Genomic DNA, 27,920 nt, shown 5'->3' with positions numbered 1-27,920 from the left:
TTAACATATTACTAAATCGTTTATAATTTAATTGCCGAGTTAAAAAAGTTATGAAATTAAAACCATACGCTGTTAAGTGTTGGATTTTTGTTATAATCAAAAATATTCTTAATATTTAAAACATAAGCGTTTAATATGCAAATATTTTTTATACTTTAAATTAAATTGTTTTAATTTGTACTATGTTTTTTTTTTTAAATAATTTAGTTCTTGACTTGTGCAAATAAAATTTCAAAACAAACACACCTATTCTCTGCTTTCGTTTGTTCCACCTCTAGCAATTTTTTTACTCCCGTTGGTTTGTGGTGTAAAAACGGCCATTGTTGATTTTTTGACAAGGAAAGAAAAGGAAAGGTTCCTGTGAAAAATCACCAAAAGTCTGGATTGCAAGAATAAAAGCAGAAAAATACATTTTAGAAAAATTCTAATTGCTCCATTAACTTGTACACAACCAATTGTAAACTCATTCTAACAAATTGTTTATATTTATAAAATCATAATCAACCAACTAAATGTAGTGTTAGCTGCAAAAGTTATTTATTTTTTTATTTGTAAATGGGAAAAGAAAAGAAAGAGTTTCGTTATATTAAAAATAATGTGCGACGTGTGTGCTGATTTTTTGCATCTCCTGGAGACATGTAAGTTCCATAGACCATACAATTCTTGTGAAAAATGTCTTCAAACTATTTGTTTCTTCGTGCAACTATTTTGTGGAAATAATTACGAAAATACTTTTTGCATCTTCATCTCAGAAAATCTAATGAACAAGTACAAGTATCTACAATAAGCGATAGCAAGACTCCCTGGAAAATTGCACCAACAGTCTCTTGTAGTATACTCATTCAAGTTATGAGGAGTTTCTATGCGAAAAATGGAATGTGTGCCAGTTTGCCGGAGTTTTTTATTTGTTTTATTTAAGTTCTTCTTTTTTTTTGGTTGCAACTCTAGTCTCTAGAAGTCTTTGATGACGTCAAAAATGTTTTTCTTCTCAAAAATAATTAAATAAATGAAGTAGGATGTTAAAAAATCTGATTGATTCGTGGTGTTTAAGGTAGGAACGAAGTTGCATGGTTAGCGCAGATACATATTACTAACCTACATCAATAATTATATTGATAAACTTTATTGATGCAAGACTTTTTGTTATCTTGTTATTTTTATTTCGATCTTATTTAACGATTCCTTTGTTTAGTGTTAATGCCAGGCGACGCGACGGACGGCGAGACGCCTGAACTCGGTTCAAGTTAAATTTATGTCAAAAAATCAATAAAATAAAACAACTTTCTGCACTGAGTGTCTTGTGGTGTGGAGTCTTCATTAAATAGGAATGAGAGCCAAAAGTTACTTGATCTTTTTTGGTGGTGGAGTGCGATAACATGGTTCAAAGTTAAGTTTGCAACAATTGTCATTAACCGTTGAATTGAAAAAAGGCGCACTCAATAAAAACGAAGAAAAGTTGAAGACATAATTTGTAATTTGTGTAATGTTGAAGTTTAAATAAATTTGTAATGAATAATACGAGCCAAAAAAACAAACTTTTGGACACAAATTTAAAGTCGAACCAAAAATAATTTTTTTATCATTGTTTTCAAATAAGGCGGTTTCGGATGTAAAAAAATATGAGAAATTTGTTAAAGAAATCAGCTTTCATTTGTTAAAGAAAGCAGATAGCAATTTTTCCGGTCTTTTCTTAATAGCAATTAATATGTACTTTTTATAATATTCATATTCAGAGTCGTTATTAAGAAAATATCGATGGTGATATTAGAATGTTTTGGAAAATTCATTTTTCTAAATCTATTTTCTTCCAAAAATCGAACTCAGCCCACGGATATGCAATGTTTTTTTTTACTTTACAAAATTTATAAAGGAAGATGACTGAGACCGTCAATTTACGACGAAAAAAGGTTACTTAATATTTAATATAGGCATAGGATCTTATGGGACAATTTATGCTGACGAAAATTTACGACATTCTTTTGTTGAACTATAACAAATTACTCTAGGGTTCTTAGATAATGATGACAACTTTTTGTACCCCAATAATAAGAACACACAAAATCACTTTCAACAAAACGAACCTTGAAAGCTGTACGTCCTCTATATAACTTGGACTGTGTGTCCTGGTGGACATACACTCTATCTAACTTTGGTTGTCCTGGTGAACACATACTTTATCTAAGTTTGGTTGTGTTTTCTTAGATTGTTAGGCTCAAAAGAGTGCCTACAAAATAATATATTCTGTACAGGCCTTTTGAGGTCTGCTAGGCGGATACTTTAAAACTTGATAAATAGATGAGTTCTTGCTGAATGCACATTGTTAATAATGTCAATAAATTATAAATTGGGTAGCGCAACAGTCCATTGAGAACTAGGGCGAAGTGATTTACAACTCTTAACCATTCATGTGTGCGAGAACTGTTGTAACGGATGGAGAGGACCTACAGTTTTAAGCCGAATCCAAACAGCTTATTTTTAGAAATTACTTTCCGTGACAAGAATTACTCTTGGAGAATTTGTCAACTCCTCGCAAGTGGCAGTACCCACGAAAGAAACTTTAGATGGCATAGTCAGGGATCTAACCCAAGACCTTTGGCATGACAGTCAAACGTACTACTACTACTACTTTTTTTTAATAATCTATTCTCATATATACTTGTTATTGCTTCTTAAATTTAAACACAAGTGAATTCAAGCGTTATAGTCATGGAGGAGTAAAAAATCTTACAGGTACCTCTTCACCATCAGCCATCAAAAAAGTCAGTTTTTCGAGCTTTCCCTGGATTCCTTGATATTGATTTGAATCCACCAAAATGAACCTTTGCAGTTTTCAATTTTCTGTCGGAGATTATTTTTCTCGCATCAGATTTTCTCTTTCTAAGCAGTGGTATTGAATATTATTTAAATTCTTTTCTTTTTTTAAATTATAGATGAGGCGAGAATCACCAGCAATGAAGCAAAGCATACCGCCCTACTTAAAAATGAGATTGAAATCGCTTTTGGTTACATACAAGCATGGCCCCAAAGGTATGAATTAATTTAACAATATAAACTCCATCAAGGCATGTATTTTAATATGAATTACATTTACAGGCAATGCATGTGTCTCTACAGAGATATTAAAAACTTTGAGAGATTCAATCTGATAGTCCAGTCAATGATATGTCTGGCCTTGCACTATTTGAAAAATTCCCACAAGCTTATCGAAGAATACAAGATAATGGCCGCTGCCAATATCTTCAGTACTTTGATAAAGCCAATGTCAAATGACGATGCAGATCAGAAAGGACCACGTGGCGATTCGAAAGATGATACATCGGGACCAGATAAGAAAATAGGTCCTTTATCGGTGGAGGAAGAGTTACAGCGCATAGTGTACACTGAGGAAAAATGGATTCTACCAGAAGTGGAGAAACTTTTGATTTTGGTATCGAAGGCATTTCTCCTGAACTTTCCTCTCTATATTGCCTACAAGCATGGCACCCATTCACGCCTTGATGAGATTTCGTCCGAAGAAGCTGCGCATTTGAGTATTGTGTGTGATTTGCATGACAATGAAATCCCAGTGTATTTGCTGCGCAATATCAGCTTGTTCTGCAATTCTGGCGGATTTTCGGCAATGATGTCGGCCTTCGACCATCCCGACTTGCCAGTTACAACAGCACATGCCATAACAGCAACTGTCTCGAATATTAAACTATGGCTCAACTATCGATGCATCATTCAATTGTTTGTTCCATTGCGAAGTAAGGTTTTGCAGTATATGTGTCACTTGTCCGACCAGAATCTACGATCGGCAGCTACTCGTTCGATGGCAGATTTTGTTTGGTCTGCAGTAAGAGATCCACTTGATTCGTCGGTTAACTTCGATATCGAAGGTTTGGCTCTGGCTTTTAAATATTTCAACTCCACTACTTTGACAATGCGGCTTGCTGGTAATAATTTGAGTTATTATAACATTTATTTATTATTTCTAATGATTTCTTCTTTTGTAGGTATGGCACAAATAAATGCACACATCAATCTCTTCAATGAAATCTGCACAACCGAGACAGTCGGCGAAGTTGAACTTGTTGGCCAAAAACTCGGCGACTGGCTGACGGAAAACCAAATCATAGAACACTTATTTGGTCCGAACTTGCATGTTGAAGTAATTAAGCAAGCCCACGTGGTGTTGAATTTTCTTGCAGTTGAAAACCAAATCACAGAAGAACACATAAATCTGATATGGCAAGCGGCACAGTTAAAGCATTGCTCAAAGCCCATTTATGACATACTTCCTTCGCTGGTAAAAAATCTTTCGCCACGACCGGCCTTGCATTTGTATTCGCTTCTTTGTCGTTTGGATCCAAAAGAGCATACTGAACAAAGTATTTACATTGCATCAGCTTTAACCAAATTGATTTGGTCGCGAGATGGTGGTCGTTCGCAAATTGAGTTGGTTCCGGAAAATATTCTTGCTGCTAATGTGACTGCATCGAGTTCGGATAGTGGTAGCATGGATGGAAGTAATACTGATGAAGATCAGCAAGATGATAGTAGTTCAACTAGCCGCAAAAGTCCTATTGATATTGAAAATGGTGGATCAGATTCTGGTGCACCTCCGCCATGTAAACAAGCTCGAAGAAAACGACATGTTTGTGACCCCACTGAAGGTAATTCTGTAAATAAAAAGTCTTATTTTTCATTAAATAACAGTAAATCTAATTGTGGTAATAATAATATATTTCATGAAAGCTCCATTAAGACAAGTTTTCAAGTTTTTTCTTCTTAAATCTTAAATTATCAATATCTCTGTGAGTATTTGTTTAGATCTTATAATCACTTTCTTCATAAGTTGAAAAAGATAATTCTTTCACAACAAGACAACCCAAATTAAGTTTAAAGTTTTTCTTATATTATTAAAAAGAAGTATCTCCGATGTAAAATAACCTTCATTTATCTTCTTCTTCTTCGTTTCCGGCTGCTAGTAGCAGCACTTTCACTCCTCCTGGAGCAACCAGTTCCTTCCATCTCTCTCTATTCCAAGCACGATACCTCAGCTGGGACCACAGCTCCAAGTTTTGGGACGGATCTTTTTTCATGACAGATGATCTCCAGGTTTCACTGGGTCGCCGCCTTCTACCTTGAGGATTCCATTGAAAGCACTGCTTTGCTATGTTGTCGTCCGGCTTCCTCAATGTATGGCCAATCCAGCGCCACTTTCTCTGTGCGATGTCAACATCCACCTTTGTTTGCCTATTCCTGAGCCACAGTTCATCGTTAGATGTGGTTTGTGGCCACCGGATGCAATATTCTCGAGATGCCAGCAGAGCACTTCCACGTTTCGCAGGCATATAGCAGCACGGATTTAACCTTGGACTCAAACAACTTTAACTTACGAAGCGTTATTTTCGTGGAGTTCCACACTTTGGAAAGCATTCCGAATGCTTTATTTATTCTATTGGTGACATCCAGGTCCGTTTCACCATCGAGTTCCAAATAGCTTCCCAGATAGTAGAACTGGATGACCTCTTCTACTGCCACTTGTCTCACAATAACTTGTTGTTGTTGGTTCTGGGTGGTGTGCATTAACTTAGTCTTACTATCATTAATCCTTAAGCCAGCCACCTCCCCATTTTGTTGAAGAGAGTGGCACATTTGGCTGAGGTCTCCATTTCTGTTTGCCATTAAGCATATATCGTCAGCATAGTCCAAATGGCTTAGTGTTTCCTTCAGACGCCATTGGCTACCCAGTCTCTTGTGTTCACCAACCGTAGCAGTCATGGCATCATCAATAGCAAACAAGAACAGAATCGGTGACAATACATCACCCTGTCTTACTCCCTGTCGCATTTCAAATGCATCGGAAAGCTGTCCATTGTGCAAAACGAAACACCTTGCATTGTTGTAAGACTCTTTTACTACAGCAACAATTTTATCAGGAATGCCTCTAGTAACAATCGTGATCTCCAGATAACATCACGATCACGACTAACGCGATCGAAGGCCATTTCAAATACGTCGAACATGAGGCAAAGCGGCCTCATATAACTAGTCCAGATATTTAAGTAGTATCCGAAGATGCATTAAAACCTTCTTGTGAAGGTTTAAGTGAAGCGACTACAACTTTAATGTGCAACGGCCATTAGGCAAAAAGCTTACCTTTCTTTTATATTGCCTCCAACTTAGTTTATGCTCTCTTAGCTTTTTCATATTTCCTTCTCTCCTGAAAACAGCATTAAATGCGTGGAGGAGGCTCACCTCTATTTCTTTACACTTACGTACCTTTTTTCCAAGTCGAACCCCTGATTAATTATAACCTCAAGAAACATCTCGATGACCGAAGGTTACCTAATTACCAGAACTAATAGATCCTCCCGTTTATTTTACCAACCAGTTTAACAAAGTGGAGGAAAGAAATTTATTGCGTTTGGACATTTTCTCTTTTTGATTAATAATATTCTGTCTACAACTTCTAAACCACTTACTTGATTCACTGAAGATATTACTCTCAGCTTTTCATACACGTTTCTAGATTCACTAGCCTACCCTTTGGTTGTGGGTCGAAAATTGCAATGAATGCTGATCTCAATAAGTTCTGTCTTTAAAAGTATTGTCAAATAGGGAATAAAAATCAACTATAAATTAAGGAGTCTACAACTGAATGCTACCTGGATTCGTTTAAGCGTAATTTAGCACCTTTACCAGTACCATGTGCATCACATCTGGCTTCCCGTCTCTGGGCTGTTGCTCCAGAAAATTACTTGAGTCATTTGTATAGTATTCAAATTAGAGCTTTTAAAATGATTGGTGACCAAAAACTTCACTAAATCAGTTAAGTCATTTGAACATCGCCGTTAAGCTTCTTGCCTCAGCATTTTTACCGTCATTTTAAAGGATTATGCTCTCCTAAAACCATTCAATCTCTAGGAATAACTATCAGTATACTCTCAAATGAAACTTCGGTCATATTGTCAAGTTCAGAAATTCTTTCATATCTTTTTACGCGAATAATGCTTTAAAACACTGTCGTTCAAGTCACAGCAATAATCAGGAATTTAAAACCAAACTTGTGGCAACTCCTTTCAAACCCTCTCTCCCATATCTCATACTCACACTGTGTTCTAGAAAAATAAGGTTAACAAAAATCCCTCTGTAGTTTGCTTATATAAAACCAATTGGAGCTACATGAAACTTTTATCGTTGTTGAAAGAATCGTTGATCTAGAATTAACGGTTACTTCTATTTCATAGAATCAACAATTAACTAGTATCATTTATTTACCCCTAAAAGATTTTACTGTAATTTTACTTTTTTATATCAATCGAAACAAAAACTAAATGCAAATTTCAATTTACTTTCATCTAGTTTTTACTTATTTCTATTCACTCCTAGAAACGGCCAAATCAAAGGGCGAGGATATAACTGCTCTTAAAGCCAAAACTGATCTTGTGTAAGGCATTGATATTATTTGTATGATACAAAATATTAATGCATTCTTAATTTGATTTTCTAGATTGCAAAATCATAGAATGGTTAACATTGTTGACAATTCTAGTAGCGAAGAAGAACTTCATCAGCCTTCGGTTATACCGATTCGCAAAAAGACACGAAAGCGAAGGAAAAACAACAATCTTCCATTGAGTCGTTTGGCCCATGAGCTAGTGGAAACTATCTGGGAAGGAGAATCACATAGCGAAGGAGAAGTAATAAACGACAGCGATTGCAGTGATAATCCAGTTCCGGCTGCTGTGCTTAAGCATTTGCAAGGAGAAGGTCCGTATATAAGAGCAATTGGTGAAGCACACATAAGCGAACTTCTTAGTGGTGTAGAAAACGACGGAAGCTATTCATCCCCGATGAGCAACAAGTCCGAGAAGAATCTGGCCGACTTTGACGATGATGAATCTCCATGCGAGGAAGAACTTGCCCAGCTTGTGAGCCGAACACACAGTTGCATGCCAGGCTTTGCTTTGCCTTCCATTGCAATGCGAGAGTCATCTGTGTCAGGAGAATCAATAAAGGCTGCCCAACCGGGTGGCTCGAGTGCTAAGAGTTTACATGCTAAACCAGAAGAGACAACTGTAGTCGAGCCAAAGGAGGTGCAACCAACCTTTACAATAAATGATGTTTGCCTCCCAGGAAACACTCTTCTGTGGGATTTATTACAAGATGATAAAATTGTAAGTTCTACAATATTTTTGTAAATGTTGATTTCAATTAATGCAAATATATTTTGTCTAAGGGCCAATTGGGAGAATCTCTTGCACTGGACGCTGAAAAGGCTCTGGCAACATTATTATGTTTCAGTACAGACAGATTGTTACGTACAAAATTTATCGAAGGCTGCCTACATAATTTAGCAAACAACAAAAGTGTCATTGTTAGTTTGAAACTACTGCCAAAGCTCTTTGCTTCATTTCAACAATTCCGAGCTGCTGACACACACCAAGTTACTATGTGGGCCGAGCGACAGCATAAAATGATGTATCACTTCTTCAATAACATTAAAGCATATGCAAGGGCATTTAATATGGGAAGTGATTGTATGCTTGTGCTTAATTCAAATGGATCTCCAATGTACTCGCACAAAACTCAAGTCTCGGTAAGGTTGCATTTTCTTTCCTCGGTTTTCAGTTCGTTAGGATCTCCGAAAAACTTTAGGTAAGCCCCAAGTGGCTAAGACTTCAGCAATAACAAACAAAACTGAATTATTTTTCATTTTTTATTTATGTGTTTCAAAACGTACATATAGATTGAGCCTCGAACAAGTTGATGCTCTCTGGGAGTGGTTAGCACATGACCCGGAATGCTGTGATTGTTATTTTTCGTGGCTTCAAAGTCAAGCCAAAGGTGGTGATCAGCATGCACTAGGAATTGAGGCTTTGCAGCACTTGTATTTGAAAAAACTACCCGAATTGAGGCCGGAGGAATTTTCAATGGTTGCATTAATGTTGTTTCAACAATTATGTAGTCTGGCGAGACTTGCCATCGCTCACTACGAAAAACAAATGGAATCGGTGTCGACAACGTCATCCAATATTGTTGGAATGTTTCATCTTTGGAAAATCGCCTTACGAGCCCACAACACTGAAGTGTCACTAGCAGCTATCCAGTATATAAACATGTACTACATGGGTCAACAGTTAAGACTAGAGAAGGAGTTTGTTTCCCAGTGCATGGACCATTTGGTTCAGGCTTCAAGTGGTCTAAGAGGGTAAGTTGAATTAAATCCAATCAAGTTTTAAAATATTAATTGGACTTTTTCTGTTTATGTTTAGTTGTGAAGAAGAGTACGCCTTAATGTGTGTTCAACGGGGTTTAATGCTTTTGAACACACATCTGGAGACCTTTCGTCGGAGATACGCGTTTCATTTGAGGCGTTGGGCCATCGAAGGCAAAGGAATCGGGTCACATAGTAATCTTAAGAATGAGGGAACAGGGCCATCTATACGAATAGTTCTTCAACCAGCCGGACTGTCCGAGAAATCACTGTTACATATGCATTCCTGTGACTTAATAGCAGAACTTAAGGCTGAGATTTCGAAATGGTATGTTTCCCAGCGCTCCAATTTGATTAGTTATAACCAATTTTGTTTGTTGTATTTGAAGGTGGGAAAATCTACAAGGTGGTGCACGTGCATCTGGGGTAACAGCTCCTGTGCTGGGGCTGCTATTGAGCGAAGGCCCACTTAGAATTATAACCCAGGGGCAAGAATTGACATCAGAGTATGACGAGCGGAGTTTGGGCGACGTTGGCTTTAAAGATAATCAGGTATGTATAGCGTAGAGCTAGTTGGTGATTGGCCTACAAAATTATATCTGTAATTTTTTCAAAGATTGTCTATGTGTCACTGGGTGGAAGAGGTGCTCGTCGCAAGGAACCATTAGATCATCCAACACTGCAACCACCTCCGCCCAAAGAATGCTTGCCCACAGTTCTTTTACTGCAACCAAAGTACTTTGAGAAACTGTTTCGGTTAATGCAAACACTTGGCGATATGGAAATCCAAGGGAATAACAACATTCAGACCCACACTAAGGCCCAGTTGTTGTCACGTCGGGTGTGGGATATCTTGGCAATCCTTCCGACGAATCCTAACATCCTAGAATCATTTCAAAATCTCAGTGTGGATCTGTTCGAGTGCGAAACAGCGGATAATTTAGAAGAACGGAAGTTCCGGAAGGACGCCATTAAGAGAAAATTGGCTGAACTGTTACACCCCGGAAATTTGCAAAAGTTTATGTACTCTCTGCATATAGTAGAGAGTTTAGCCCTGAGTAATTTTAGCTCAACTTCAAATAATTGCTGTAATGGAGACTTTCACGGCTCAAAACCAATAAGTATAAACCGTCTGTTTAGCACATCGTCATCATCTTCGTCCAAAAGCAACTCAAGTCAGTCACCGCGCAAAAGTAGTCGCCGTAGGAAAGTCAGCCCGGGAGAAAGTTCGGAAAGTGGTGGTGGTGGTGGAGACGCTAATATAAGTGATGAGAAGTCGGCACACCCCGAAAACAATGCAAATGCTCCTGAGCAGGAGGCGATTGCGAATCAAGAGAACTCAGAGATGGAAGCCGATGTGAAGAAAAAAACAGAAGAGAAAAATGAAACGGAGTTGCCACCTGAAGAAGAGGAGGACTATCCAACAACACCGAATCCTCCATCACCAGTCGCCTACGACCTTAAGTGGAATGAGGTGTTTATCAAGTGCGGAGGCTTACAGCATTTGTATGACATATTTGTAAGCGGAATGTTACAGAATGGTCATCATGACAACATAAACGAATGGCGCCATGACTGCCTCGCTAGCTTGCTAAGAATCATATGGCTCCTGGGCTTTGAGGAGCACCGATCGGAGGATATTCCAGTGGCGATTTCAAAGCCTCACACCTTCATGCTCGAAATGATGGAGGTGGATTCATGTCTAAAGCGACTGGCTTCGATATTGAACGATGAAGCTCACACGCACTTCACTAACCAGTTACACATACGGACTGGTTTTTGGGGCCGGGCACAGGTGGTACAGTACACAATGAATATAATGGTTAGTTTTGTGCATTCGTCGGAAAACGCACGCATTGCATTGTGGAATGCTCCCGAATACTGCGGCTGGGTTCGAAAGTTCATTCTAGAAGATCCAGAACCATCGGTGAGGCGTGAAATATGCGCTGGTTTGTATCGAATTTGCTTGGGAAATTCTCAAAGCTATCAGGAGTTATTGGCTCCTCTGCTACAAAAATTGATCTCATTTCTTCCTGTTGCCGAAAAAATGACTTGTTTCCAACAGTCCCACACTCATTTCGTATCAGACGATGGTAAAGAGCCCTATGGGCCAGCATGTCGTGACTACTTTTGGTTATTGGCAAGACTGGTTGATACACTAACTCCAGAAATGGTTAAGGTATCTCTGGATGAACCTAACTCTAGCGCAATAGACATCGAAGGGTTGTGCCACACAGTCTCGAAGAGTATTCTTAGCCGAGACTTTTATGAGACGAGACATGGATATCAGGACGATGGATTGGTTGGCCTAATAAACTTAATGACAAATCTTGTGAAATATGATCCTCCTTTCAAGTTTAGCTCGAATGCTCTTTGTTTTATTGAGAAGATTTTTGAATTTCTGTTTGATATGCCATCGCCCGCCAATCGTCAGAAACCAAAGTGCAAATCACCAACATCACGGGCTGCAGCTTACGATTTGCTTGTGGAGTTGAGCAAAAACTGTGCGAATAACTACTCTCTCTTACACGGTAAGCTCCTCGAGCAGCACACCCCAGGACCACACCCGCCTTATCCATGGGATTACTGGCCAAGAGATGATGGACGTTCAGAATGCGGTTACGTTGGCCTAACAAATTTGGGTGCAACGTGTTATATGGCATCGTGTATTCAACACTTGTACATGATGCCACAAGCACGAGAAGCTGTTCTTGTTGTTCCACCACAAGCAGCACAGAAACACGGTGCAACACTGCATGAACTTCAAAGGATGTTTGCGTATCTTCTTGAGTCGGAAAGAAAATCGTACAATCCACGATCGTTTTGTCGAGTGTATCAAATGGACCATCAGCCCCTAAATACGGGGGAGCAAAAAGACATGGCTGAGTTTTTCATTGATCTCGTATCCAAGCTGGAAGAGATGACACCCGAACTGAAAGATCTGGTCAAGAGGCTTTTCTGTGGAACGTTGAGTAACAATGTTGTTTCACTGGATTGTGGTCACGTCAGTCGTACAGCTGAAGAATTCTATACTGTTCGTTGTCAGGTTGCGGATATGAGGAATCTGGGCGAATCGTTGGATGAGGTAACAGTCAAGGATACCTTGGAGGGGGACAACATGTACACATGTTCACAATGTGGCAAAAAGGTGCGTGCTGAGAAGCGTGCTTGTTTTAAAAAACTGCCTCAGATTCTGTGCTTTAACACGATGCGCTATACATTCAATATGGTAACCATGCTCAAAGAGAAAGTGAATACGCATTTCTCGTTTCCAATGCGATTGGATATGTCGAATTATGTGGAAAAGACTCTTATGCCTCATCAGTATTTAGGTAAAATAATGTTAAATTTATTTATAAGTTAATTAGTATAAATATTCTTGTCTTACATTTATAGAAGATAGAAAGAATAAAGCTACAGCAAAAAGTCAAGAGCAAAATAAAAAGACAGACGGAGATTCTGACAAGAAAGTTTCTCTTGAAGACGGTACCGATGAAGAAGAGGAAACAAATGAGTAAGTGTTCAAACCCCAATTTCTTCTAAACTCAACGACAAGCCTTCTTTATTAGTTCTAGACTTGTTTTTTTTTTTTAATTGTGCGTTACCTCTGATTCTAATAAGTATGCAATCAGTGTATTATCGCCTGTAGGCAAATCAGATTATTGTACCCTATTTGCAGTTTTCATGCCAAAAGAAAAACTCCTTATTGAAGCGCTTTGAAAACCATTTCCGTCGTTACAACCTGAGCCACGCCGAGAAAAAAACTGAAATAATAGAAAACAAGCTAGAAAGACCTGTAGTTGTTATATTCGACAAACTACATTTTTGCATGACCAGAAGGCAAACGTTAAAAATACTACTTCATCCTTGGTTCAAACGCTTATTTACAATTAATTTCTAGTTGTAACGAAAGACATGGTCATTTTGCTTACGGCCTAGTTTCCTCTTAATTCGAGCAAGCCATGACTACGGTAATTGAGACCGTTAGCAAATTTATGGGACGAATCCTCACTGCTCCATGTAGAAAAGGAGTTCTTTTACTTTTTGATATTTCACTGGTCTCTTTCCGAGTGCATGTGTAACAGCATTTGTCCACTATTTCCTTAAAAAGGACGTATCTTCCCAATGTACAGGGTCCGGCAAAAAGATCTCCCATTTTTTAAAAGGCAATGACAAATAAATAAACAATTTAACTGAGAAATGTTATTGAATTTTTTGAATTAAATAGTATGCCATTACATTAAATAAAATAATTACCATTTTATCTATAAATAGCTTTAAATATAAACGTCTGAAAATAATATATATATAATCGATTAACAGAACATTCATATTTCAGAAAGCGTTCTTATCGAAAATGTGTGCTTTTGGTATCGTTAATATTTCTTTGTTGAATTAGATACTACCTTTCTAACTGTTCAATACAATTTTTATTGGATGTTTTTAATCTTCTTCTTGTGCGCATCTTTTAACGCATTGAACTGTTTCACTGATGACAGCATCATCAGCTTGTCACATTCAAATTCATTGCCTCCTTTTAATAGTCTCATTAAATTTCGATTTTTACAGCATTGTCCAATGGGGAATTATGAACCATGTAAAATTTAATGATACTCAACGCTAGCTCCTGTCGTTAAGGCATTACCCACGTAACCTAATGCCTCTATTCATGGCCGGTTCTTGCATTAAGGAATTTAGTCAACTTATAGTACTAGACAATGTGTATCACAGATCTACACTTAAAGAATGATCACACTAAACGACAATACCAAAAAAGCTGCGAGGTGCTTAGGATTTCTTCTTTCTTTCTTCCACTGTTCAATTGTTTAATTGTGCAAAATGTAGATATACTTTGAATATGTAAAGAGTTCCCCCTTAAATAATTTTAATTCGCTTAGACAACATCTAAAAAAAAGGTTGAAAATGATAGGCAATATAACATAACAATCGCTTTAACGACGCTTGAACACAGTCGAAATGTTTTATGTTCTTCCTTCTTTTACCTTTATTTTTACAAAATGTTCTCCATTTAGGCAGTTACAACCCCGTTTTTCACTTCCTAGAATTTCTGTTCTTCAGCCACACATCAAGATTGCGGAATGCTCTGTTTTTCTGTCGCATTTGTTGTGGCTGCTCCTGGAAGATAAACATGTGATTAAAAAACTAAAAGTATTTAGGTATTTCATTTCTATCGTCCTTTATACGATACGTTGTTTTTGTGTGGGTTTTCTAAGTCCTTTGTTAGCTCGTCCCAGTGTTGATAGATCCTTACCTGTAGAAGGTAGAGAAGAAGGAAAAAAATGATACTTAGCTTCGGTCTCGGGGATTCCTGCCACTCCCAGGTTGGAGTTATGGGCTTTTAAGTTTCCAATACCAGAAGGAAAACTCATCCCACCGTCTCAATTGGCCTATGTTGAAAGAAGCATTAAGGCGACAATTCCGAAATCCTAAAACTGACATACAAAGGGAATTGAAAGCTCGGCAGCAAGGTTTGAAGGAATCAAGTGATGACTTCTTTGCAGCATTAACCAATTACTATACCAACTTAGCACTCCGGTGAAGGAATCTGAACTTGTCAGGGTTGTTAAAGGCAATTTCAGTAAACGGAATCTAGTGTATCCTCAAGCCATTAAAACGTTAGACCAATTAAGATTAGCCTGTAAAGAGGTTGAATATGTAATCTTCAAAGAGGATAGAGAGGGAAAAAGGTTCCCGAGACCACAGGTTCGGTTCGCCAAAGAACTAAAGGGTGATTTTTTTGAGGTTAGGATTTTCATGCATTAGTATTTGACAGATCACGCGGGATTTCAGACATGGTGTCAAAGAGAAAGATGCTCAGTATGCTTTGACATTTCATCATGAATAGACTTACTAACGAGCAACGCTTGCAAATCATTGAATTTTATTACCAAAATCAGTGTTCGGTTCGAAATGTGTTTCGCGCTTTACGTCCGATTTATGGTCTACATAATCGACCAAGTGAGCAAACAATTAATGCGATTGTGACCAAGTTTCGCACTCAGTTTACTTTATTGGACATTAAACCAACCACACGAATGCGTACAGTGCGTACAGAAGAGAATATTGCGTCTGTTTCTGAGAGTGTTGCTGAAGACCGTGAAATGTCGATTCGTCGCCGTTCGCAGCAATTGGGTTTGTGTTATTCGACCACATGGAAGATTTTCCGCAAAGATCTTGGTGTAAAACCGTATAAAATACAGCTCGTGCAAGAACTGAAGCCGAACGATCTGCCACAACGTCGAATTTTCAGTGAATGGGCCCTAGAAAAGTTGGCAGAAAATCCGCTTTTTTATCGACAAATTTTGTTCAGCGATGAGGCTCATTTCTGGTTGAATGGCTACGTAAATAAGCAAAATTGCCGCATTTAGAGTGAAGAGCAACCAGAAGCCGTTCAAGAACTGCCCATGGATCCCGAAAAATGCACTGTTTGGTGTGGTTTGTACGCTGTTGGAATCATTGGACCGTATTTTTTCAAAGATGCTGTTGGACGCAACGTTACGGTGAATGGCGATCGCTATCGTTCAATGCTAACAAACTTTTTGTTGCCAAAAATGGAAAAACTGAACTTGGTTGACATGTGGTTTCAACAAGATGGCGCTACATGCCACACAGCTCGCGATTCTATGGCCATTTTGAGGGAAAACTTCGGAGAACAATTCATCTCAAGGAATGGACCGGTAAGTTGGCCACCAAGATCATGCGATTTGATGCCTTTAGACTATTTTTTGTGGGGCTACGTCAAGTCTAAAGTCTACACAAATAAGCCAGCAACTATTCCAGCTTTGGAAGACAACATTTCCGAAGAAATTCGGGCTATTCCGGCCGAAATGCTCGAAAAAGTTAAAGAAAGGTCAAAATTTAAATGAAATTATCTTCAAAAAGTAAATGTCATAGACCAATCTAACGTTTTAAATAAAGAATCGATGAGATTTTGCAAATTGTATGCGTTTTTTTTTTTTTTTTTAAGTTCTCAAGCTCTTAAAAAATCACCGTTTAAAAGCTGATCATGAAGATTATATAGAAGCAGTGCATTACCAGGGTTCTCGTTCCAATCCAAATCGAGGACACGATATGGTTAAGACGTGGGTATGCGGGAATTGTAAAGTCTGAGGCCATTCATATGTGGATTGTCCTTCTTCAACTTGGCGTGTATTTTGTTTTAAGTGTGGCCTGGAGAGAGTAATAACTCCGAAGTGTCCAAATTGTAAAACGGAAAACTTCAAGCAGATCCCGAGCAGTCCGGATGACAAGCGTTCGTCTGAGTTAACTTCGGCGAAGGGCAAAAACCAATAAAATTGAAGATTGAAAATGGATCTCAGATTTAAATATTAGCTCGGGATGAGTAAAATTCTCAGGAAAACAAAAATCTGAATACTAAAGAAGTCACGAAGAAAATAAAACCTTTTCACATCAGGATAAGAGAATATAGAGATAGGGATAGAATTTAAGTACGAGGACCATAAAAAAGGATAGTAAAAACTAGATAAAGATAAAAATATAGAAAACTACTAAGAAAAAAACATTGCGTCAACAGTAGTACATCCTCGGCATTATGCCAATGTGATCATGCTGGTAAGGAACTGTTAGGTCTGCTTGATAACGGAGCCAGCTTGAGCATACTGGGTAAGGGCTGGATGCGATTAGTAGAGGATTTGTGTTTGTTAGTTCAACCCTATAAAATCGGCGTCAGAACAACTGATGGTAATAAATTTTAATATTCAAAACCTCTCTATTTCCCGTACCCTTGCACTTTTTACTTTTTTTTTCAAATCTTATACTTACAAAATCATTCTAGGTATGAACTTGTTGGAGTGACGGTACATACGGGAACAGCCGATGGTGGCCATTATTATAGTTTTATCAAAGAAAGGAATGAAAATACTCAACAACACGATCGGTGGTTCCTTTTTAATGATGCCGAAGTGAAGCCATTTGACCCATCACAGATTGCTGCTGAATGTTTTGGAGGTGAAATGACTGTAAGTTTTAATTTATCTAATTTTTATAATTTTAAAAATTAAAACTAAAAATCATACCTCATAATCTTCCAGAGTAAAACGTACGATTCTGTGACAGAAAAATACTTAGATTTCAGTTTTGAAAAAACCAATTCAGCGTATATGTTATTTTATGAGCGACGTTCGCCAAACAATCAAACAATGTGGCAGCGTTCGAAAATATCCGAAAATCCATGTAGCTCACAAAATATTCTAATGCAAATGCAATTGAAAAACGCAGAAGAAACAGCCAAAGCATTAGAATCTGTTGCGGCATTACCATCAACATCTAACATCAGCGATCAGAATCAATCCGAAGTAAATGAGACTGAAGAAAATACCGCTAATTTAAGTAGAAGTAATATTGAAAATTCAACGAAAACCCATAACATAGGGGGGTTACCACAAGGAAAACCATCAACACAACAATGTGATATAGAAAATAAGAACTGTAATGGAGGTAAAGCAACAAACAAAAAAGTTTTAAATAACGTTTTATTTTAATTTAATCATTTGTTTTGTAATTGAATTGATTAGGAGCTGGAAATAGTGTGATATCAAGAGTTTCAGATGTGGGTCGAAAGTCTTTGCTTAGCAAAGAACTAGAAGACTGGATCTGGCAAGACAACAGACACTTTTTACAAGATAGAAATATATTCGAGCATACTTATTTTAAGTGAGTTACAAATTATTTATTTAAAAAGATTATTCAAATGGCAAATAAAAAATATATTTTATATTTCCATTAAAGTTTTATGTGGCAAATTTGCGGTCATATACCACAGACTCTTTTGATGCAAAACGACGTCACTTGCATGGCTGCCAAACTGTCGGTGTCATTCTTTATAGAAACTTTTATTCATGCTAAAGAAAAGGTTACCTAACTCCACTTCTTTTTCTTAATAAAACAAAAATAAATTAAGTTGATTTTAATTTTAATTTCAGCCAACAATGGTGCTTTGGGTTGAATTACTAACAAAACAATTTAATGCAAGCCAAGAGGCTTGCGAGTGGTTTCTTACGCATATGTCAATAGAGCCATGGTGGCCTGTGCAGGTGCTAATACAATGTCCAAACCAAATGGTGCGTCAAATGTTTCAACGTCTTGTGATTCATGTAATTCAGCGATTAAGGTGAGTTAGTATCTAATTAAAAGAATCTGATTTAAGGTATAACTAATATCTTCAAAATAAATAAGTCAAATAACTGATTGAAAACAGTTTAGATGATTAATGACAAGATTAGAGTTTCGGGTATCAATTCCGAAACACGATTTGTAATATTTTTGTAATTAAAGTTTAAATTTTCAAAATGGTTTATCTGTTGAACTATTTTATTTTTAGATGTTTTTTAATCTGAACTTTATAGCTTCCAATTTCCAACGAAAGTATTTGCAGATGTAGGCAAATCGGTAAATCAATTTATTTCATCTTTATTTTCAATTTCAAATACAAACCTTTAGTTAATATTTAAATAAGGAATAACAAACATGGATTGAAAGCACTAAGTGGAACCCCCGGTTCGTGAAAACACCGATCATATATAGTTTTACCTTCAGGCGTGTAGGTTAGTGCCATTAATATTTTCTCATCATGGTCTATCTTTTTATCTTGCTTATCTACTTCTACCACAGTATGTTCAGTTTTTTAAAACAAATTAAAATTATATCCGGTTTAAATTCACGGTCCAAAGGCGCACTATTCATACACATTTTTCGCAGCCCAAATCTGGACAATAATTCGCGACTTTGGTGTGCTGTTCGACTCTACCCAGAGAGTTGTATCCCATTTTCGGCACAGTGATGTCGAAATCAAACTGAGACGGTCTCAATGACTTCTTCAGAAACTTTGATGGCTCACTATGCTTCCTCGATAGTGACTTTGCGAAAAAAGAAATTTTATCTCAAATAAATTCGATTCCGAGCGTTTCGAGCTGTAAAGAGGTTATTAATACTATTATAGAAAAAAAAGAAAAATAATTAACAAAATATTTTAAAAATTTGAATATTAAGTATTCACATTTAAATATTCCTTTATTAAAATAAGGCAATTCATTTTCTTGAAAACATATTCAAATTGTGAATTTCTATAGTATTTTTCATAAGCAAAAGGCACGAGCACTACTTCTCTAAAATTTGTCTTCAGAGGATAAGAAACTTTTGCTGATATGGATCTTCGGATTGATGTGTGGCCTATGTCGTCTGTAGTTTACCTCAAGGATTTCGGTTGTTGGTATCAAAATCATTTATAAAGTTTTCACTGAAATAATGCTTGTTCCTTAGCTAAACTTTTCAACTCTAAGTGATTTAGGCCCGTTTGCTGATACGACTCATAACGATTTAAGTTCCACATGAGTTACTAAATTCTGCTTAATGGTTTCACAGAACTCAAAGTTTCACATAAATGAACGTAAGACTTATTTTAGAGCATAACACCTTAATTTCACTTAGGTGATTATGTTGTGTGATGACATTTCTGTAAATTGTTGTGCCAAAAAAACTAGTTCATTGTTGAAACTAAAATAAAATAATAAAAATTAATATTGAATTGGCCGATTTGCTGCAAAATGATGTGGAGGTTCTTGATTTTATTGAAGTTGTAGTCCCCCGTCAGGTTTGCGATAGGAATGAGTACTTTTTTAGTTTTGATGAATTGGCCTATTCATGTATTAGAACAAATCGAGAAGGATCTAGAATGGCCTTATAACGGGTTTGGTACATGACTTTTATAACAAATCGTTAAACAATACTTTCTACCTTGTTGAAATAATTCAATTGCACCAGCTATTGGTAGGTCTAGGATTCATTGCTTCATGCATCATCATCTTTCAAGTATTGCTGATTTTGGAACGATACATGTTTCAACTATTTCAAGAATAGTTTCAAGAGTTGCCACAGGAATTTCAAAGCTGTATAGGAAATACATATATTAAAATTCCATCTACATCATCATCGGCCACCTTCCTAATTCCTTTTTTTATATCACTGCTAAAATTTTTTGAGTGCTTCAGCATGCTGAATTCGAATGAGAATTAAAATTCGATGTGATTCTCTCCCAAGCTGTTTCTTTTTCCTTCCATGTAATTCCATCTGTTTTTTATTTTCAATTATTGTTTTTTCTTGATAAGCACATTCTAAAAGTGTTCGCTTTTCTTTTAAAGAAAAATTGGGATTTTTCGTCCTTTTCTTGTCACCCATTATTAATTAATTTGAACAAACGCAAAACAATCACAAAACAATCAATTCACAATCTTTTCTAAAAAGTATCGTTTATGAAGTATCACACATATTTAGTGCTCAGGAGTGTCATGTTGGAGATCTTTGGTGCAAAGCATGCCTGTACCTCCTAAAGATCTTTTTATCGGGTACTGCCTATTGTAAGAAATTAACTATTCCTGGATGAGTAATTTTTGTCAAATACATTCTCAAATTTGCTTTTGGATCCGATATACAAACTGTAGGTCCTTTCCTTCCCCGAAATGACTCGCACACAGGAGTGGTTGAGAGTTGTAAGTCACTAGGACCTAGCTCTACGGACTGTTGTGCAACTTATTTATTTATTTTGGAGATACTTTCAATACATTTGTCTTGCCTATTTTAGAGGTACAGTCGTAGACATAATCCATTCTTCCCAGTTTTAAGTGACACATTGTGTGTTATGACAAATTAATGCTTTTTAGTTTTTAGTTTAATTTAGTTTATTTTCATCAAACAGAGTTCAACTCTTACAGACTACTTTAAAAAGTTAATATAATAATTAATTAAAATATAAGTATATGTACAGAAATAATAATAAACAAAAATGGTAGCAACAGATACATCTTAATTACAAAACAGATTACGATAACAAAGCAGATTTAACATTTTTTTATAAAAAATCTCTTGAAATATTAGAAAAAATATCTATAACCTTAACAACAGAATTGGTTTCTCTTATGCAACGTGCAAACGGTTCGTTTCTAATATAATTTCTTCTATTAAAATTCTCTCGCAATTGAAAATTACAGCTGAGAGTTCTTGATGGAAAGTAAAAAAGTATTCGTTCTAACAAAAAATTACATTTGATACGATTAATTATCAAATCTTCAGAATCAGATGATATTTCTTCTGATAAACCCTAGCATCCCATTAGCTTTACTGAGTATGTAATCGATATGCTTATTAAACGAAAGCTTTCATCCAATATAACTCCCAAATCCTTTTTACCCTATCTAAACTCGTATTGTTGATAGTATAATCAAATATTATGATAGGTGTTTTTTTTTTTATGGCATGTAAGGCTCTGACATTTGGCAACGTTCATTAACAACTTGTTAGATTCACATCATTCAACCAGTTTTTGGATATCCTCTTGTAGATACAGACAGTCTGTAGAAGATTTTTTGAGCCCGAAAATCTTGACATCATAGGCATACATAAGATACTTCGAGTATTTAAAATTTACCGGAATGTCATTAAAAAAAAGGATAATCAACAAAGAGCCAATATGACTTCCTGCGGAACACCTGAAGTTACATCAATACTTTTGGATTTAAACTTTTCCAATTTTACAAATTGAATGTGATTTTATAAATAGATAGAAATTCATTTTATGAAATTAGAATGGAAGCCAAGTTTTGAACTCTATCAAAAGCTTTTGCAAAATCTGTAAAGAAAATATTAGTCTGTAAACCATTTTCGAACCCACAGATTCGCATAGCATTGTAAGGTTTGTAGCAGTAGATCTTCCAGAAACAAAACCATGCTGGTATTCGGATATTAAATCCTTAACAAAAAAATATTATTTTTTACAGACAAGCATTTCGTAAATTTTTGGGATCACTGATAATTTGCAGATAGGCCTATAATTGGTCACATTTTGCTTCGAGCCAGACTTAAATATTGGAGTTATATAAGAGATCTTCCAAAAGTCCAAAAACTGGCCACTTTTTAAAGACTGATTGAGAATTAAGCTGAGCTGTAATAAAGGAGAAATATCGGCACCCATCCGATATAAATAAATTTTAAATAGAATCCGGCTGAATTAAGTTAATAGACCAATAACTGAAAGCTTATACAAAAGATATCTTCTATTAATTGTATCAAATGCATTATGTTTTATAGGGCAATATTAAGTGATTTTGATTAGGATCTTATAGGCTTTTGAAATACGTAACAGGATCAGGTAGATTTTTTTTCTGTATCGATTATTTGTTCCTTCCAACTAAAATTCATGCATTGGACGAACCCGATCTAGAATCTTAATAATCTAATAGTTCAATTTTGACTAATATTTTATATATTTTGGAAGATATTGTTACACAGCACCCTGCAAATGTGTCATCTCTGTAAGAGGCGATCGACAGTTATGGATTGTTTAAGAGTTTGTGGAAAGAGAGTCCAGATGTTTAATAGAATGCTTAACTATCTGAGAAAATTTCGGATATCAGTTGTTGATATCACGTTTACTTCCCGCCAGGTAGGGACTTATCGACAACATTTCCGCCTGCAACAAGTTACAATGGTTAAGAAGACAAAACGAGAAACAAAGTTTCAGCGGTTTTGAGTACATGCGTTTACCAATGACATCATTAGTTTTTGATTCCTCAGTTTAGATACAAAAAATCACCAATTTATCTTAATTTTCTTTTCAGATCGTCACATGCCAACTTGTATCTTAAAACCGAGACCGATGAAAACGGCAAAGAGAGTTACGGTACATCATCGTGCATTACCCGATTCATATCATCACTAATATTATTAATGGAGCACGGGGCAAGAGCACATCTTCGACATCTCTCGGAGTTCTTCGGCTTGTTATTTGAATTTTCAAGAATGGGTGACGAAGAAACTGTTTTTCTTCTACGCATAAATGTTATACGCAGCGTAGCTGATTTTTATTTAGGAAATAAAAGTCAAGATTGCGTAAGTTTACAATTTTCAAAATAGAGAATTCAAACTTATCGTTTTATTTTTACCAGATTGACGTGGGTTCAGATAATGAAGATAACTCTTCAGATGAAGCACTTTCTGTAGATAAGTCTCGACCAGCTTCATTGGATAAAATGATAGCATTGGTTGCTAATTTAGTGGAGAGATCACGTGGGCAAGATTTTCGACTCCGTCTGTCTCAAAAGGACTACAATGCGATAGCTGGTGGAAAGGTAAGTAAATCATAATTATAAAACTTCTATTTCAAATTCTTTTATTGTCTTATTTAACGTTGTCATCTCGTATTTTTTTTAAGGGATTCCCATTTTTGTATCAACAAATCAAGGATAACATTAACCCCCATCAAACTAGACATCTCATTCATGCGCTCTGTCGATGGGATGATAGACTGGCAAATCAGATAATCACAATGCTCTTTGCATCGGTCACCAAACATACTGAACTATGTGGTCCATTTTTTAAGCTTTTAACCCTCTTAACGGAACCGCAGGGAGGACCGTCGGGTCTTCCTTGCTTCTCCCAACTCGTCTTACAGCGCGTTTGGGATGCTGCCGAATATTGCCCACAATCAGCTCTGGATTGGTTAGCGTTTCAAGCCCCAAAGAATAAAATAGCTCATGCATGGATACTCCAATCTGCCGAAAGCTGGGTAGAGCAATTTCTTTTGGCACATAATAACTCAAGAGTTCGAAACGGTGAGTTATTTTGGTACATAAATGTTTTTCAATGGACATGGTTTTGAAATTTAAATATAGCTGCATCATATTTGCTTGTGTCGCTGATACCATCACCACCGTTCCGTGCTCACTATAGAACATATTCATTACATAAATTAAACAACACAACAATATCTTCAAGGTAGGCTAATTTTTATCATCTGAAATATGAGTGATTTCGTGCTTAAACTAAGACTTGGTTGTATAACAGGGATTTAAGCAGCGATGCCCAAATTATTCTGCATAACATAATCAGTTTACTGTTGCGATTGTTGAGAGCTGCCCGTTCTTATGCGGATATTGGAATCCATGGAACAACTAAGTTGACGTCATATTTCAGCCTCCTAACATATTGCATGGTTTCGAAGACCGAGAAGCTTATGGTAATAATACAAAATATAACTAATAACAATTTATTGAAAAGGTAATTTTTTACAGCTTGGGCCATACATGCGATCCCTGTGGGATCTATTTCATCCGCGGCTTTCAGAGCCAAGTGTACCGGCTCATCATAATAAGCATTCTCTTTTGGCCTTCTGGCATCATACGATTCTAGATTGCCCAGAAAATGCGCAAATAGTTGCAAACTGTCCCGAAATCACTAGAAACATTGCATTTAATTATATTCTGTAAGTAAATTCAAGAAAATACATAAACGGACTATTTTTTAAGTTTATTTGTGTTTCAAGTGCGGATCATGACGATTCTGAAATAGTAGCCTACAACCGAGCCATGTTGCCTGCATACTACGGTCTCCTTCGTTTGTGCTGTCAACAAAGTAGATCTTTAACACGCCAACTAGCTGCTCATCAGAATCTTCAATGGGCTTTCAAGAACATCACACCCCATCCTACACAGTACCCTGGAGCGGTGGATGAATTGTTCAAATTGATGAATTTGTTCTCAACACGACATCCCGATGCCACTGAACAAGAACAACATGAAGTTTCTACATTTAGAAGAACAACTCTTTCTGCGTACTTAACGGGCTTAGATGCAAGAGTGTCCTGGGGAACTCTAATCAACGCGCTAAGAATATTAGGTGAGGTTGAAAATGTGATGGTATTTAAATTCCATTGATTATTTAACCCAAAAATGCAAACATTTCTAGTTGACAATGATGAAGATCGACTGCTTGTTATATACAATGGTGGCATTGAGATGTGTTTCGAGGCACTGCACACTCTACATTCCATGCATCATGAAGCCACTGCTTGTCATGTGTCTGGTGACTTGCAAGAGCTCCTTACCGAGCTTGTGTTGTTGGTAACTACCCTACGTATAAGCACACGTCTCGATAGTCCACCAAAAAAGCGCCAACAGCCATTGGGACAACATAATCTGGTAAAGGGTTTGCCAGAGGCAGTCAAACGTCTGGCTACTTTCTTAAACACATACAATCCACAAGAGATTTGCAACCTCTCAATAGACGTCCTAAGGGAGCTAGTACGCAATCCAAATCTGGATATAACCAGTATATTGGCGCCCATATTTACCAACTGTCATTTGTCAGCACAAAATGCACCAAATTCAGTTGGCCCATTGGGTCCGTACTTTCCACGACGTGGCACAAAAGCCCCATGGCCGTCGCTATCGAAAAATGCCCCTCGCCCACCACGACCAATGGTCCAAATGAGCATACCACAGAATGAGATAATTCAGCGTGGAGTTGATAAGGAGTATGATGCTCGATTGGACGCATTCTACCGACCGTATCATGATTTTCTCGATGTAATGATGCGTATGGCCGTGAATACGAATCAATTAAATGATTCTCTGGTTAAGTTGAGTTGCTTGGCGGCCATTGAGGCGGCACCATTACATTTTAACTTGTTTCCGAAATTTTGGGTTGGAATTTATAATAACAAAAGCACAAACAAGTAAGTTCTTTTTTTTTTCTAAACAACCTTCAAGTGTTCATCAATTATGATTTTCACGTCATCGTTCTTGCAGGTATGTTGAGCTGTTGATAGTCAATCCCAATTTAGTTGAATATATTCACATTATCCTGAGGGATGAACGGATATCGTTGAACGATCAATATGTTAGAAACTTTTTGGAAATTTATTATCCTAAGGTAAGTAGTTCGTATGCGTATTTGGCATCCGAACTTTTAACATTAAACATTTTGTTGTAACTCTTTTTTTCATTTTCAGATCAAAACAAGTCTTCCAATTTCCCGTCTATTGTACACGATTAGCTATTCCTTGCATGCAAAAGTTGATCTATATGAGCTGTGTGGAGATTTATTTGCAATTCGCGTCATAGCACAAACCGCAGGTGTACCAGCATCCGTCCGCAAACAACTAAGAGCGTCACTTAAGGCAGTGCTATCGAAAAACTCATGTGATATTTCAGAAAACGGTAAGGAAATAGTTGAAATTGATTATCCTATCGAAAGCTAAGTTTCTTCTTAAAATTAAAATTCATAGATGATGTGCGACCGAAGAAAAAACTTAAGCTCAATCAACAGAACTCAATGGAAGTTACTGAAGTTGATGAATCTGTAAATACTGATGTACAAGCTTCAGTTGTAGTTCTTCCAACGAAAATGGATGAGAAGACAGCACAAAATGAAGAGTCTCCAGCCACAACCACACCACCTACCACCAACACCAATACGAATACGAACACCACCAGCAGTAGCAACATTGCCGAAAACAGTACAACGCAAAAAATATCAGACTCAACGTCACTCGGTTCATCGAATACAACGGAAGAAGAGAAGCCTCTTGACGAGAGCAACGACGCTGACGACGAAGAAGAAGACGATGAGGTAAAAGAAGTTCGAAAGCAAAAAGAATTACTAAGGAATTCGGTTGAGGAGAAATTGGCAGAGGAGCGGCTGAAAGAGAAACAACTGTTGCACACCATTGAAAATTACATTAAATCCATTCTCGATCTTATTCAAGACGATCAAGATATGTCCGAGGATGATACATCCCCCGACAATACCCCACCGGCAACAACATCAGCAACACAAAATATTGCTTCTTGTAGTAGCGCCGTCGCTGCTAATAGCTCTGCGTCAAACCCCGAAGCGAAGCTAAACAGTGAATAGGTCCATAAGCTCTGCCCCTTCTCCTTCCTTCTACTCCCCTCTCCCCTCTTCCCACCAATTAATTTTTGTTATGTTATTATATCTGTTGAAACGTCTTGCATAATCTTATCACATGTCCCAGACAACAAAAAGAAACTTGTACTGTTACTATATTTTATCTATGTGTTTTATTATTATTACCTATTTTTTTTTATTATTATTATTTTAATTTTATGACTTTGATTCTTCTGAACATTTTATGCTCTCGGCTATCGGCTAATACATAACGTTAAGAGAAAAATGTATTATATTGGTTAAATTATTTATTCATTAAAAAATTCACATTTAAAAAAAAACTCCTTTGATAGAATGTTAGGAATTCGTTTAGTAATGACGTGTTTGTTAAAAAGATACATATATAGTTATTATAATAAATATTTTTATTTTTTATCATTTCTCTTTAAATCACCCCGTTCTATAGATTTATAAGCGAATATAAGCGAATGCCGGAAAAAGAGAGAAAGAAAACAAAAACAAAAAAATAGTGTGTACGATTTGTAATTATTTTATTCTTTACCATTTTTATATAAATACACCGTTTTTTTTTATAAGAGAAATAATAGAGAGTGAAATTTTTAACTCAAGTGCTTTGGCAAGTAAGAACTAAATAAAAATATAAAAATATTAATATTAAAGCAAAAAGAAAACAAAAATGTACTGAATTGGTCCATAATAATTCTACGGATCAGTTTGCACTTTTATGAAACTAAGCAAAACAAAAGTAATACAAATAAAACAACATACTTATAGATGTTTTTATTATGTATAAAATGTAAGGAATAATAAAATGATAAGTTTATGTTAAAAAAAGTATTTGCAATTCAATTTATTGCTTCAAGAAAGTAGTCTGTCAAAACAAGGTGATTCAGAAGCTAAGGGAAGGTAGAAATATTAATTAGCCGCACAATGTTCTCTGCTAACAAAAACAAACAATTCAAGTTTGCCCAAGTAA

The 27,920-nt window shown here is 36.6% G+C and overlaps 1 protein-coding gene across 3 annotated transcripts; it reads left to right on the top strand.

Moving 5' to 3' along the window:
• Positions 1 to 291: 291 nt before the first annotated feature.
• On the top strand, positions 292 to 27,621 carry LOC129938375 (ubiquitin carboxyl-terminal hydrolase puf). Of its 3 annotated transcripts, XM_056045888.1 has the most exons (29): positions 293 to 638; positions 2,931 to 3,027; positions 3,094 to 3,935; positions 3,996 to 4,655; positions 7,351 to 7,435; positions 7,499 to 7,758; positions 7,816 to 8,165; positions 8,228 to 8,646; positions 8,738 to 9,199; positions 9,264 to 9,533; positions 9,595 to 9,757; positions 9,822 to 12,537; positions 12,602 to 12,719; positions 17,022 to 17,205; positions 17,278 to 17,683; positions 17,761 to 17,899; positions 17,975 to 18,098; positions 18,169 to 18,356; positions 22,855 to 23,125; positions 23,182 to 23,364; positions 23,448 to 23,847; positions 23,908 to 24,010; positions 24,080 to 24,251; positions 24,307 to 24,497; positions 24,558 to 24,910; positions 24,980 to 25,748; positions 25,822 to 25,945; positions 26,025 to 26,232; positions 26,301 to 27,621. In XM_056045888.1, the coding sequence occupies exons 1-29, from the start codon at positions 596 to 598 to the stop codon at positions 26,927 to 26,929; spliced, it is 10,929 nt and encodes a 3,642-aa protein (XP_055901863.1). In that variant the 5' UTR covers positions 293 to 595; the 3' UTR covers positions 26,930 to 27,621. The 3 variants fall into 3 exon arrangements, with proteins under 3 accessions (XP_055901862.1, XP_055901861.1, XP_055901863.1); XM_056045887.1 differs by having other exon boundaries at positions 292 to 638; positions 7,378 to 7,435; positions 7,499 to 8,165; XM_056045886.1 differs by having other exon boundaries at positions 292 to 638; positions 7,499 to 8,165.
• The last annotated feature ends 299 nt before the right edge of the window (positions 27,622 to 27,920 follow it).

Source organism: Eupeodes corollae, chromosome 1 (assembly GCF_945859685.1).
Source record: "Eupeodes corollae chromosome 1, idEupCoro1.1, whole genome shotgun sequence".
NCBI lineage: Eukaryota > Metazoa > Arthropoda > Insecta > Diptera > Syrphidae > Eupeodes > Eupeodes corollae.
The sequence above is the reverse complement of the archived record's forward strand: the minus strand, read 5'-3'. Positions and strand labels throughout refer to the sequence as shown.